The 15,541-nt window shown below is 39.3% G+C and overlaps 1 protein-coding gene and 1 long non-coding RNA gene across 4 annotated transcripts in view; one reads left to right on the forward strand and one right to left on the reverse strand.

The window, feature by feature from the left end:
• The window catches only part of IQCA1 (IQ motif containing with AAA domain 1), a 105,057-nt gene that overhangs the window by 53,280 nt on the left and 36,236 nt on the right, over nt 1-15,541 (forward strand). For all 3 annotated transcript variants that reach the window (XM_040560940.1, XM_040560941.1, XM_040560942.1), the window contains exons 8-9: nt 5,934-6,056; nt 10,622-10,697. In XM_040560940.1, coding sequence (XP_040416874.1) covers nt 5,934-6,056; nt 10,622-10,697 — 199 coding nt within the window. The remainder of the gene's footprint in view (nt 1-5,933; nt 6,057-10,621; nt 10,698-15,541) is intronic.
• LOC121071981 overlaps nt 1-15,541 on the reverse strand; it is a 33,321-nt gene that overhangs the window by 16,146 nt on the left and 1,634 nt on the right. Inside the window, exon 2 of the long non-coding RNA XR_005820910.1 lies at nt 3,581-3,660. This is a non-coding gene — a long non-coding RNA (uncharacterized LOC121071981). The remainder of the gene's footprint in view (nt 1-3,580; nt 3,661-15,541) is intronic.

A 15,541-nucleotide genomic window follows, 5' to 3' on the forward strand; every position in this document is an offset into this window, starting at 1 on the left:
GAATTTCCACCTTCAGCTATTTTGCTGTGGTTCCTGGGTATTTGCTTTCTCTTTGCATAAAAAAATAAAGGAATCCAAAAACCTGGAGAGATCATTTTACTGCCTGGTTTCCCTGCATAAAGGAAAATACCTGCAAGAAAAAAAAAAAAAAAGAGCATGTATTTTCCCAGCAAATTTTCACCAGCAGTTATCTGATTTCGAAGAGATCCCTGGAGCCATTTTTTCCTCCCTTTTTAGCCAGCACAACTGAGAGCAGAATGTATTTCACATGCCCTTAACAGGCATCCACAAGGTAGTTGGCAAAAGAAAGTTCAGTTTGTTCATGCTTCTACCTGAATGTCAGGAAAGTAAAATATTTTTTGTTCATCTGAGTCAGCCTGCATTTTAAAAATCCCAAAGGCAACTGGTTTTGTTTCACTGTGGTCTACTGGGCAACATAATAAATGAAATCCTGGCCCCATTGAAGTTAATGGGAGCTTTGCCCTTGAATTCAGGGGAGACAAAAGATTTCACCTCTTGTATATATTACCTTCTGTGAATGGGTTGGTTACTCTCAAGTTAAACTCCATGAAAAATCAGGACAGAACTGCATTTAAAAAGTGAGCATTTTATAAGACTTAGGTAAAGACACTTTGGGGAAAATAAAATACAAATTAATCACTTCACGAACCATTGCTGCATTATTATACATTCTATATTTCTTTATCTTTTGACAACTCTGACCTTACTTGACTTTGTAATGTAGCTAGCCTTCTGCACAAACTGCTTTCATGACATTTTACAAATATCTTTCAAAAAGGTAAGCCCAAGACATCCAGATGCGAAGGACTTGGCGATTTAGTCAGAAAAATATGTACTGTCTCAACCAAACAGAAGCATTTCTCTATTGCTTGATGCACTTTTCAGGAGAAATTTAAGATTCTGAGACTTGGTGTAATCTCCCTGCATCTGTTCCAGATGTCTATCCCTAATGGTTTTTCATGTTTTGCTCCAGAGATAATCATCAGATATGACAATTTTTGGCTTTGCCCTTATACTGCTCCCAACAAAATTATGATCTCTTCCTGTAGTTCATTAAGTCTCATCACCGTGAAAGTAAGCCAAGAGAGTTGTCACTTAGCAGTCACATTCCCCCTCTCCCAACTCCCCCTCACTTCCACTATTAAGCACCTTATAATAAAATAGGCTGAGATTTTGGTTATACATTCAATTGCTGTTTGGAGCACAAAGTCATTTCCACATCAACATAATCTCAGTATTTGATCCAGGAGCACAGAAAAGGGGCAAGAAAGAGTATGCATTAACTGCTGTTACAGATACAAGCTCCTAATCCTCATTTGGCACTCCATGCAACACTATACCACTAATTAGCATTCATTATTACCAGCAGCTAAAAGTCCTCATGAATCCCAGTAATCAGTTTGATTGTGAATGTCAGTGCAAGGGATCCCAGTAGTTAATAATTAATAAACCTGTCTATTTCCCGGGTTGAGACAGTAAAGTGATATTATGCAATCAAGTACCACCATGTTCACATACACACACCTAAATGCATTATCTTCTTCCAAATGAGTATATCAAACAGCCTTAGAATGCCAGAGGTGGCTTTAAGAGACTCTGTGGAGCTGCACGTTGTAGTATCCAGCCTTCTGCAAATACACTTTTATCTTGACAGCAAATACACCAACTGTGAGTTTTTCAGCAGTCGGAATAAATGCCTACAATTACGTTTACCATTTTCTCCTGTGTTCCACGCTATTTTGGATGGTCTAAAAGGTCTAAAAGGAAATTATCAGGCTGGATTTTCACAAGTGCTAAACAGTGCCATCAGCTGAGGCTGGGCACCTCCAAGTCTTATACCATCATTATTAAAGTTAACCACGCAGAAGGGAGAAAAAGGTACTTAGGCTCTGTTAGACTATACAACAGGCAGATGTATTCACCTCCAGACATTGATGCACTGCAACAAAGCCACTGGGCAGGTTGGCTCCTGGTTCAGCAGCTCTCCACTGCCCCCTGAGCATGATTATTTCTCTGTTGGCTGAAGTCAGCAGGCTAGGTCGTGTGCCTAAAAGCCAGGCAGTATCAACAACCCCTGTTTTCATCTCTACCACCCACCTTCCCTGAAAAAAAAAAAAATACAGCCAGCAACGGTAACAGATTTTTCATAAACACACTCAATGGAGACTAACATTTTGAAGTGTTTGCCAGAAAATGATCAAAAGAGCGAGCAAGTTTTTAACTGGTGAGTCAAGCTACATTTGGGCAACATCTGCCAGATGCAAAAAAAAGGAGAGCATGTGTCAATCCTGAACTGAAATGCAAGACAGTCTATTAAATCCAACTGTAAGGTTTTGCAAGATCCACTATAACTATAAAATCTTCCCCATCATTTTGAATTCATTCCTGCAAGAATCCTGGGATTTTTTATTTTTTTTTTTAAAAGCTTAAGCTTTACTTGCAGGTGCACACCCAAAGCTAAAAAATACCACCTCTAAAAAATACCACCTTATAGAAATAATCAGCTCGTAGAAGTTGTTTTAATTAAGTGTCCTGAAGCTGGAGGGAAGGTGACAGGTAGAGAACATTTACAGCATACTGTACGTTATGCACAAGTGATGTAAATGTGTGATGTTTGGGATGCTGCTCTGGGACAATGGGATGGCATTTCTTCCCATCTCAGTCTTGTTTCCTTGGAGAAGAAACATTTTTGCCTTAAACATCAAAATAGCTTCTTCCTGAAGAGCTAATTCTCAAAGAGAACAAATTCTCTCCAGAGACAGTAGACTATGAGCACATTGTTTCTGTTCAAAATGGCTTTAGAGCCAGAATTACAAGGCTCTGAGGCTGTCTCACCCACCACAGTTGGCGATCTAAAATTCCCAAACTCACTCTATCACTGCTTTTTTCTTTTATGCCCACAACACTAATAAAGGCAAAAGGTTCAAACGAGGTCTTCTTTCAAGGAATGAGGGAAGGGATTATTCTTGAGGAGGAACATTTACTTCAAGTGTCTGCTTGCCTGAGCCAACACCAAGCTTTCTGTGACTGAGGAACACAGAACATAAGTGAGTCCTACTGGCAGCCAGTGGTTTTCGGATACTTGGCTCATACACTGACATCAGGCATTTCCATTCATTGGCTGCCCTCAGTTTCGTCGCCCGTCTTTCCCAAAAAAGGGGATTTGCACTGAAAAAGTTTGGAAACACTTAAACTGATGTATAAAAAGGAAAGTCAATTTGGCTTTTGTGGAAGACCAGTTTAGAGGAAAATGTCTTTTCAGCCTTGAAATAAAAAGTTACTGGATAAAAGTCATCACTAGGTCTGCAGGGCTCCTACAGCAAGACTAGGAAAAATTGAGACTAAAATTCATCCACTCTCACCGATGTGCATTCCCTTCCCCAACATTAAGAGTTTTCAAAGTGCTTTCAGCATCATTTCAAAAAGAGAGAACCTCGCAAAGAAAAGGGCAGGCTGAAATAATTTAGGAAGACATCTGCTTTTATTTCCACTATGAAGTTTTCTTCAGGGGAAAAAATGTATTATAATGCAGGTGAATTGCTTAGTTTCTCAAACTAACCTTTGCTTGTCCTTTCCTTTCTTTCCTGTTCTTTTGTCAGATTCTTCAGGCATCTTCTTGTAGCTGGAGGGGAAATTGTTCTGTGTAGAAGAATACAAGCCATGTAAGGTTAGGTACACAGCCAGCTTCACCCCACCTCCCAGTCCTCTGCAATTACGAAGCTGCTTAGAGCAAAAGTGCAAGCAGAGCTGGAGAAGCCATACCGAAGAAACATAGGGGAGAAGGTTTATCTGATGCAGACAAGGAAAAATCCTATTTGCTCTATCATTCTCTTTTGGGAAGCAGAGGCACACTTCAGAAAAGTCAGGCTTTACATGCTGGCCATGCCACCACCTAGGACAGAGGCCCTACACGTATGCAACCTTCGCCTTCAGTCACTGAGCATGGTTCTGGACTTGACTTCTTGTGTTCCCATACGTTTCACCCAGCACTGACTGTAGGCACCATTTGCTGTTACCTACTTAAGCAGTTAGTAGAAGGCTTCACACCATTGCTCATACCCCACACAAGCAGTTCTGAAAATGGTAAACACAAGCTTTGTTTTTCCACCCTACAAAGCTGATGAAGGCAAGACAGAAGGATAAGGGCAGTTCAACAACTCCATCCCAGTATATATTTTGTTCATAAGAACAGAACCTAACCCCTTTCAGCATCTTTTTATTCATCTGTATAAAAACATGAAAAAGAAACTGTTCCAATCAAAGTCTGCATATACTTAAAACATTGCCAGTAGAACTTGGAAGCACTGCCTAAAATTAAAACCTTTTGTTAATCACATGCGTGCTTACAGGACTCCTGCTGGATAAACCCACCCCTCGGATGCTGGAAGTGGTTACAGCTACTCGTTAGCAGGCAGGCAGAGCAGAGGTTGGAGGTGGAGGTGACAAGGTTGGATATCTGGCCGGGTATTAGTGCTACAGTAAAGGATACAGTCTGAGTAGCTCTGTTGGTTTTGGATACAAGAGGCCTGCTGGGACGCTAAAAACCTATTTTGAACTCTAGTCAATCTATTAATCTATCCAAGAGAATGAAATGCTTCACTGCTTATCACCGCAAGATATGACTGAACGGTGCTTGGGGTTTAAATTACCATATTTAATTAAATGTAAGGTACTGAAATGCTTGGGGAAATCCAGTAATGAAATTTCACTGACTGCAAAATATAGCCCTTGTCGCCCCTCGCTTCCACTGCCCAATCTTTAATTCATTAAAAGGCATTTTTTAGAAAACAAGTATTTTTACTGTTACAGGAAACACTTGTCTTAAACTTGGAAATCTGTTTTCTACACTTTCACAGTACTGCCAGTATTAATGGTTCATTAATAAGCTTCAGTGTCCACAGATTGTTTTACACTCACCAGTGGATGACCTTACAGTTCATCTCTGGAACAAGAGAACACAATGAAAGGTGTCTGGGAACGAGAAAAATGATAGAAAAAGCAAATCTCCCTGTCTGCCTTTTCAGATAGTAATGTATAAATGGACAGGAACTAAGCTGAAGTAGCTCTATCCAGTTATCAGCTACTGCTACCTTGCAGGGATAAAAATGCTGGACTATCAGTGTACATCTGTCAGAGTTCATCACAATATCTCTATCCAGTCTCTCATCCACTGCAACAATTTCAGTCTTTAGCCAAATATTGAAATTAGACATGCCTCAAGGCAATCTCTCAGAATCCATCTGTATAATATCAATCTGCCTTAAAAATGCTAAGACACATTCATAATCCAAATGCAAGTCCAGAGGGAGCTCAAAGTTGTATATCATTAGGATATCGTGCTTCTGGGTGGTTTCAGGAATTGGTCTTACTCGATAAAAGCCATAGTGGTTTGGGACATGGAAATCACTTTCTCAAATACATGCTAGGAGTCAGCACCATCAACGTTTGCAGGTAGGAGTGCTGTCAGCATAAGTGAAAGGGGTCGCTCTGTCATGGATTAGCTGCTCTGAAATTCTCCACACCATGCCAAACATCTTCTGAAATCTAGATTTGTAGACTTGTGTGTTCAATTCAGAGCTTTTTTTTTTTCCCACTCCCTTCTCACCTCTAAAATGGTTGCAAGTGCTGCAGTGACATGTAAGTTCTGTTCCTGTACCCCTCACAGTACAGGGTGAGTATTTGGAGTTGCTGGAGTTGCCCATCACCATCTGAATGACAAGCGGAGGGGAAAGGTCTAGTCAGAACCTAGCCATGGAAGACTATACCAAGCAACATATTGGATATTGAATTTCCCCGGTAGTGGAAAGCTGAAACCAAGGCAGGAGAAATGCATACTAGTTCCTAACTCTTGCAGGACACGTCTAACACCTTGCATGTGAAAATTCTGTCCATGTTTCTTTCATCTCTTTCAGGTTGCCACAGAACTGGCTGCCAAAAAGGAGATGGCTCTGCAGAAAAAATCCCAAAAGGAAGAAAAAGAAAAAGAGAAAGGAAAGGAAAAAACAAAAGGAAAAACACAGAAAACTGGAAAAAAGGTAAGGCTTCCTGCAGTAAAATCAGTTAGCAGTTTGTGAAAACAGAGCTGAAGTCCAGCCTACTCAACTATGTGTGGGCGTAGAATATTAATTTGTATTGCCACCAAGGCCTAGGCTCAGAAGATATAGGAACTGGTTGAGGCCAGTCCCTCTGAGACTTTCAGTCACCTTGGTGCTCCCAGGGAACTGAATTTCACTTCTCATTTTTTAGGAAAGGAGTTTGCATGGCCATGACTCAGCTCAGTGGAAAGAACTGATGTAGGTGGACAGAATGCCAGAAAGAGATGAGAGGGAGAAAATACACTTTATGGCATTGACCTTGTTACCAAGACAGCATGCACACACTTTTCAAAGCACTGCTGCCTTTTGTACAGATGGAAAACTGGCCACCATTTTGTTCACCAGGCATTTACACTCGTAATGTGGAGCAGGGAGAAGTTAGTAACTTCACACAAGAACTAGGAAACAAGAACCTCAGTTTCCATCAGATACCCATTTCTGATCTTGCTTGGATTTCAAAACTTATTTTACATACAGTTCACTAATGGCTGGCCGTGTTTTGTACTGCAAGCCAGTATTTTGTAAGCATGTAAATAGCAGTCATGCATTTTCAGTTCGCATTCTTAGGATATGAACTCTTTTCTGCTTCATGTCACAGCAGACACCACTTAATGTGCGATATATTCCCTGAAATCTTTGTTACACTAAGGTTATGGTTTCCCTGAAGGTGTGCTCCCAAATTATTTCAGGAGCAGCTTTACAGAGAAAAGCATCTCTGCAACAGCGCAGTGACCAGAGGGCATATTCAAAACCAAGCTTTGCAACAAAAGTTGTATAGTTTTGCTGAAGCAGCAACTTTTAGTTATCATTTACTTTATAGTATAAACAAACCTGAAATAATGCTTTTGTTTTTTTTTTTTTTTTAATAAGGGTCATTAATCTGAGTATGTGGAAGAAAAAAGGTCAATACTCTGGCACAAAGCTTACTCCTCATTGCAAATTTTGCACAATTTCTGATTTTAAGTGTTAACCCTGGAACAAACCAAAAACATGCTTTTCTCAGGCAACAATCACCACTTTGGCCAAAGCTCTTGTAACAGCTAGCCAGGAAACTAAGTTACATGAACTTAGGAAGCATCAATCTGTCTAATTTGGATGAAGATAAAGTGTTAACCCACAGCTGAGAGTGTTTTCAGCTTGGAAAGATGCTGTTTGGGTCATACAAGACCCAAGAATCTGGGTTATGGGGTTTTCGGGTTTTTTCTTTATAAATGAAGATGTATAGCAGGCTGAAGGAAAAGCATGTATGAAAGCGTTTTCCAGGCTCTGAGCCTGAGGCCCGTCTTGTGCAGAGTGCGTGGATAACTTGAAACTCCAGATCTTAGTCACACACATCTTCAGACATCAGATCACAGGGTGACAGCATTAGTAAAGGCACCAGGCTCCAAGGAGTGGGAAGCGGACTGCTGGCACCACCTTGTTGTACCTTAGCTGGTGAGCTACAGAAGGTGAGCCCAGATGAGCAGGAGGGCAGAAAGTGGAGCATAATCCCTGCAGACCTAAGCCTAATACTGATACCAGGTTGTCCATAGATTTCTAGGGAGTTTTACAAGTGCCAAGTTCAGCTCTGCAGGACCACTTCCTCCTGTGACCCCTTTAATCAGTATGGCCATTGCAGAGCTCTGGGGGAAAGATCAGATAAAAGTACACATAGTGAAAGCCATTGCTTAGAAAAGCTTTTGCCATTACAGGCATAAAAGAGCATCATTCACAGCTACAGGACCGTGTAGCATCTCAAACTGTCCAGCTCTGCTTGGAAGCATTCACAAGGGAGTCCTCTAGCATCTTTCTATATGGCTTTGTCCTTGTCATTTGTCCTTCCCAACTCGGCCAGCCCAGAACGAAGCTGTGATGCACCTAATCATGCAAAGGCAGCAGAGAAGGCTGTTCCAGACACTTCAGTCCAAATTAAAGTGAAGCATTAATGCTTAGACATGCTAAAAATGCCAAACCCAATCTCCAATCTGAGCTTCTGAAACTGGATGTCAACTAACCCATCTGCTTAAAAATATGACTCTCAGAATAAATTTGATTCCTTGTGTTTTTCATCTTCCATAAGATAAGAACCAAGACTACACCAGAAATGAATCCTTATCCTCTCGCAGCCTCTGCAAGGTTCTTTTGAAACGGTGAAATAACAATATAGAGCTCTGGAGCTTTATAACCGGATGTCGTTCTCATCTCTTCAGCCATCACAAGTCCTGTCAAGTAAAATTCTGAGCCATTATATCAGGTTCTCTACGGTACATTGAGAAAGAACAAAGGGAATATTCTCTCCAAGGTTATAATACTGACAGGGAAAATAGCATCTAAGACCAGTTGAGAAGTGTATGGAAAAGTTCTAACAGCAGGACTCTTATTAAAATAAGTGTAGGCGATAAGTCATAGCAGTGCAGTCAAAGAAAACCCTTGCTCATAACTTCACTTCTTTAAGAAAACAAAAGTTTGATCCCAGAAGGAAATTTAAATATTTCTGAAGCCTGATAGCAATCTTTAAAAAGACGTATTTGATATCAAAGTAACTTCATTTTCTTCTCTGTAAGGTGTTGATCTGATTTCCCATTGGGCACCTAAGAAAAAAAAACATCAGCACCATCTGATTCCTCTTTCCAAGAGCAGAACTCATTAGACCAGTTTGGGCTGCTTCAACCAGTAACATTCTGCAACTGGTCTTGCTTACAGAACTTGAGCATGGCTGTGCAATTCACAGATTTCATCCAGAAATATAAAACACTGAGGTGCATTTTCCTCGTTGAAATCCAGTAGTAAAATCTCCATAACAAAAGCGCAGAACAGTCAATTCACAATGTTCCTTGCTATTGAATGAGAATATAAAGTCATAAAGCCATCTAGCATGGGCTAGAATTCAGAAAGCTTCAAAAACATTAAAACTATTATTTTCATATTTGTGCCTAAATTGAAGTGTATGTTGTTGGTTCAGGGTACTTTAGAACACAGCACAGAATAAGCATGGAATCAATCCACTGAACACAGAAAAATATATCAACTGACTTCAAAGGAAGTTTCATACATTACATTGACCCTTGTTCTGTTAATACATGCAAGAGGGAATACAGAGCAGCATTCTGCAACTGTCCTTTGGACACACAATGGTTTTGATTAAAGTCAATGACACTGACGTAAATATTGCTATGTCAGTTTACAGAAATCATTGAAGCTAGTAATTAAAATGATCTATTGGTTTATTTTTACCAATAAAAGAAATGTTGACATGCATCCTATGCTATTGAGTGGCTAAAAATGAATACAATCCCATTTTTAGGCTTTTAATAGTTAGCAATTACAAGTATACTCTTAGAAGAGCATATTTTAAGCGTTTTCTAAAAATGTCAAAGTGCCAAGGATGAATCTCAAAGTGCCACACCCTGCCAAAACTGAATACATACACAAGCGAGAATGTAGATTCCAAGAGTCAAATCCTCAGGCACTTGGCTATAGTTAACCCAAATGATTCTTGATGTTTAATTTAGAAACTCCTGAATCTTTTTCAAGTATACCTATAGACCATGGCATAGAAGTGGTAAATGTATTTAGGTTCTGCATGTCCTCCTGGGCCTAAACTTTAATTGCTATAATAATTTAATTAAAAACATTTAATAATTCATGTGACCTGTCTGCAGCTGTATCTGATAAGCAGGTATGTAACAGCATCTAGTTAAGGAGGCACTTGTAGGGATTTTGTTTTGGTTCTAGTTATTTCAGGAACCGCATCTTATAACTTTCTGATAACCAGCACGTTACAGACTAGTCATTGATTAGCAAAGCCAGATACAACTTCTGTTGTCTTGGGTAAATCCACACCATCTCCTCCTCAGATTTCTAACTTCCCACGTAACTGTTACCTTACTAACATTTTGAGGACTTATGACTCACACAATGTGAAGAATATTTTATAGCTTTCTGATGAGATTTTCCATTAGAAATACTGGTTCAAAGAAATTAAACTATTTCACGAACATGTCAATATCATTTAGTTCAGATAGGAAAACATCAATATGTTTTGATGAAGTGGAAACAAAATATTTTGTTTCACAAAGTACACCAAGTTCATTATTTTTCTAATAACAGATTAAAATGAAGTTTCGACAGCTTGGAATTACCCACAGGTTGGGAATTCCTTTGGTGCACGGAGGGTGCAACCCAAGAATAACTGAAAAAATAGCAAGATAATTTAATTTACATGTTTTGCAAGTATGCTACCTATATTACAGATTCCAACCAGCCTAAATATAATTCTTGTGACCTCAATAGGTCAGTTGATGAACTGACACTCTACCATAATTTTTTTTTTTTTTTTTTGAAGAGGATAAACTTTCTTTATAGCCTGCTAGGAAAACTGTAGCTGATGAAAAATTTCATCACAGTGTGATAAAATGGTCTTATTCCTCAAATTGCAACAATTAAAAATGAAAATTATGACTTTTTCACACTAAGTTCCTACATATTAATATTCTGATTTTTCTTTTTACCCCCCTCGAGTCTAGGAAGAGGATGAGGGCTGGAAAATGGCTCCCAGTAATTTCCTTTCAATAATGGAGGAAGGAAGCAGTCAATACAAAGGTCAGTAGAAAAAGATAACAATTACAGCTGGAATGTTCTTCTAATTCAGTTTAATCTGAAAGTCATTCCTGTAAGGTCAAACTGCACAGCTGCCCAAACTGTGTAACTTTATAGAAATGAGGACATTAGATAAATGGTATTTAGGAAGTCTCAGTACCGCAAGTACCCAGGAGTCTCAAAATCATAGTGCTAATCACAAAGGATGGTACATTCCTGTCTGAGTGACAGTGGCCAAACTAGAACCAGAAGTACATACAGATTTTCTAAGAGTGATAAAAATTACATCTGAACAGCAAATGATTTAATAGCACCGTACTATAGATAAGGCTTCAGCATCAGTGTTTTCATGCTCTTGTAACTCCTGTCTGCCTCTCGTTCATGGAAGGTGTCTATAGATACCATCTACACAGTCTACAGCTAGTCAAATTATCTTTGTTTTAATCTTTTCGAGCAGAGGCATGAGAAATGCTGCTAAAGTAAGAATATACCTCAAAGTGTTTGCAACTGTTTGCAACTTCCCAAATATGATCGAATATATAACAGATAGCTAGGAGTTGTATAATTGAAGCCCTGTCACAATTAAAAATATTTTATTCTCCTCACTCTACAGTGTTTATGGCTTGCTAAGAGTTCTTTATATGAAAAATACTCATTTCCCTCCCTCTGACAAATCACTAGCAGAGTGTTCTGCCCGATTTGAGTTGGCTGGAGAGAAAGCAAGCAACTTTAAATATGCACCAGCACAGTTTTGCCGGACTTCTGGCTTCTAACAGTTCAGATTCTGTTCTGCATTGTAAATCAAAGGGGCATTATGCTTGAAGAAAAGGTCTTAGTGCCAAACTTTACTCTTGACTGCTACATCAGAACCCCACTGAAGTTAACAAGAATTTTAGATAAGGATCAATTTCATCTATACTATTTTCCTTAACTAGCCCAGAATATTACTTGTGCTTTTTTATATGCTCAGGACCAGGTGTCACCTTGCAACCTAAAACCTGCAATAGCAAGACCCGTGTTTCCCATCCAGCTAGTCCCAAGAGCTGCAAGAGGCAGGGTAGAGTCCCTACCTTTTGCAAAGTAGCAACAAGAGGGCAGGAGGGTTTTACGTTGTTAAGTAGGTTTGGCAAATACACTTATCCAGCATCCTGCTGATGAGTAGGCAATAGGGCAGCTATGCTTTCCAGTGCTTCTTGGATCCCCTGCTGAGGCTTTGCAGCATCTAGCACTATTTAGTACAATGCTGAACTGTGAATTCACCAACTCCTTGTATTTGTGCCTATTAATAACTCTCCTCCAGGCTGTGGAAGACCTCACACATGGGCTTTAAATAGTGCTTTTCCAGCACAGTGGACGTGAGTGTTAGGGATAAAAACACCAACACTGGGACGTTAATAATTTAGCTTGATAGGAAGGGATACTCCCAAATTTCACAACTATCTTAAGTAACAAGTCAGGGGGCTTATGAGAAGACAGGGACATGTTTGTCACCCAGACTGTAACTGAATACCATTTCATATACTGTCATCCCTATCAAGATATATCCTTGCAGAGCTCAAAGCATGTAACACATTTTGGGGTTACTCATGCTGGCCAACTTTTTGGCATGAAGAGGAGTGCTGAACTGGGAGGTGTTGTTTTCCTATACATCTCACAAAGCCTCCCAGGGACAACTCAACAGCTCATTATCTGTCTATAGAATCTACATTCCCATTCAGGCACCTACATTGGATATGTAAAGCCAGTTGGTGTGAATACCTCCATCATCCCATGACGTACTGACAGCACTTGCTAATACAATGCAATAATGCACTCAGGTAGGTCAGGCACAGGCACCATCCTTTTGTGTTAGGACACCAGTGCTCGTCTCCAGCCCATCCCACCAGAGTTGACACCTGTACCTCTAACAGCATATCCTCTAACAGCATACAAGGAACCATTGTCTGCAGGGCACAACCAGAACTCCTCAGAGTGGAAAGAGCTCCTCATGCAAGCTTCAAAGAATAACTGCAGTTGTCTTATGTACAGTAAGAACCTATAGCTGTCCAGTTAAGCCTCTTTTTTTCTTCTAATAATCTAAGTCTATCCAACACCACAGTTATTTTTAGTAAGGAGCTGTTAATTCCTCTACGCAGCAGTCTCCTTCCTCATTCAGCAGCACTTCGTGCTTTTATTGTGCCTAACCACACAGTTATCACCACTTTATCACAATACTACCTAGTGGTTGTTCAAAAAATTGAATTTAGTCGTGGATGAGGTTCAGTTTTACAAGGCACCCAGAAGTCTAGAACATCTGATAGGAACAGCATAAGCAATTTCTTACATTTTTAATTTTAGCCTGCTTTCATTTCAGTAGCAGAGTTGTTTACAAAAAGGTTTGAGTTTGATCTTTCTACATTGGAAACATTTTTCTATTCTTATGTGATAGTAATTGAGCTATTCTTACAATTTGCGCAGAAGTTCAAACTTATTACTGCATAAATCTTGAAAGCATCATTGAAGTAAGGGAGCTTGATTAAGATTTATATTAGGTGCCTACAATGGAATTAAAGGCCCTTATGAATGTGGCTGCAGTCTACTAAGTGAAAGCTGTTCAAACAGTGAACGTTTTCATTTTGTCACCTCTCCCCCAACTCTCACAATTAGAAAGTCTTCCCATCCCCTGAAACTGGTTGATTTGTTCTTGGGTTACTTAAACATTGTAAAAGATGTAGATCCGTTTTCACTAAGATCTAAGCATTTCACTTACAGACTTTTCCATACCAATCCTGCCCCCACCCCACATTAGAACTACTTAAATAAACCTCACTGGAATTCACGAACACTTTTGCTCTCCCAAAACTGTATTTGGCAGTTTTACTAGTTGCTAAACTACATTTGCCAAGCCCTATCTAAAACACTTATTTTATATACTGTTGTTGGAAACAGCCAATTTCTCTGCAGGCTTACTTATACACCACTTATATACTGGAATAGCAAGAGTATGTGGAATAAGTGTAAGTAGCCTGAATCACTACCTCAGTCTTCCTGGGTTTTGTTTTTGCAGTACACAGTGCTGTAAGGCAACAAAGTGCTATTTTCCCCATTTTACAGGTAGCCAGTTGATATTTGGCTTGGTTAGTGTCGCAGGGGATATTTCAGTTGGAACTAGAGTTCAACTTCAGTACTGATCCAAATTTTAAGGTGGGATGATATTGTGTATTTTGCCTTGTATCAAAAGATTCAAACCCTTTTGTCAGGGGGTTGAAAGTAGTCATGTTAAGAAGAAAAGGTTCGTACTTCAGATAAAAAGTACTTCAATTATCAGTCACAAGCTGCTTTGAAATTCAGAGATATTAGAATTACCTGCTAGTCTGCAGAGGAAAGCTAATGCTGCTGAAGTGATGTTAACAATCACATTAGTGCACTGGCTGCCTTTTGAGTCCTGAGCTCCAGAGTTATGCATATAAAATAATCCAAAGTTAAGCATGCTCTATTTTAGAAGAGGCAATATAAATTGCAGTGCACACACAAAAATAGCTCCCATAGCTGCACGACCCATCTGTAACAAAATACCAGGCTCTTTTGACTGGCCAGTGAAAACAACATCCTTAGCCTTCTGACCTGGCTTTAAAAATAACTTTGAAATGTTTTGTTGATCTATGAAGGAACAACATAGCACCTAACACCTATGAGTTATTTATCTCTTTTCTAAAATTAGAGACCTCTAACCTAGTGTCTAATATAGCACTCAGAACTCAGTGCCAGGTAATATCAAAGGCAACTGTCTAAGCTGTGTGAGGACTGTTACTGCTTTGCCTGCAGTGGATATTAACTGCTAATTGATTTACAAAATGATAATAAACAATTATGAAAAAACAATAAAAATTTATGATCCCTCCATGAAAGATAAATACCTAAAACCTAGTACTCCTCTATGAAAACATAGCACTTGCAACCTGTTGACCCAGTCAAGAAACTGTTTAAAAATTCACATTACAGAGGAGTTATACACCCTTTCCCCAAGGCTGGAATTCCAAACTGATAACCCTGGAGGAGGTACCATGCAACTAGGGCAAATCAGCTTTCTTTCTTGAAATATTATGTGACATCTGTCATGCCATCTGATGACCCATGAGTAATTGAAAGAAATTAACGTCTATACCTTGGAGTTTTTCTTCATTCCCCAAAATCCACTGTCCTTCTCCATCTCTACCATTTTTTGTTATGAAATTAAGACTACTCACCTGCAAAAACTATTCCCCTTGTGTAAAGTCACAAATACTCTGCACATAATTGGACTCTGAAAATTCGTAGAGGATGGAAATAGCAGACAGTATTATATTAACTGAACTAAAACCTGAACGATCTCCTATGGGTACTGTGAAAACATTTCTGAATTTATAGTGCCTTAGAAATGGCAGTAGGTACAGGAAAGAGTTCCCTGTGCAAAACAGATTCATAAACGAGCCTGTCTTCAAGTAGAGAGTTGTCATTTTAAATCATCTGGAAATTGAATTAACACATGCTGCTGGAGATTAGCTGTCATTTATAGAGATACTGTCAGAGCTTGAAATGCAAGGAAATTAAAGATATGAATTGTCCTCCTTTAAATTAGCTCAAAAAATGTAGAAAAAGGGGAGGCGTTTCCATTAAAAAGGTACCTTCTGCTAATAGCAGAGGATTCAGATATGCACAGAGCTTGTCAGACATCATTTAGTTCTTTAGAAAGAGCAAATGACAGTTGCATCAACAAAAATAAAGAACTGCACCTCAGCATCATTAGCTACTTTATTGTAAATAGGATTTTTTTGATCAGTTTGCTTGGTTCCTTGAGTTTGGTCTCCTTAATACATATGGCTTGCACA

This window comes from Cygnus olor, chromosome 6 (genome assembly GCF_009769625.2).
Source record: "Cygnus olor isolate bCygOlo1 chromosome 6, bCygOlo1.pri.v2, whole genome shotgun sequence".
Lineage (NCBI taxonomy): Eukaryota > Metazoa > Chordata > Aves > Anseriformes > Anatidae > Cygnus > Cygnus olor.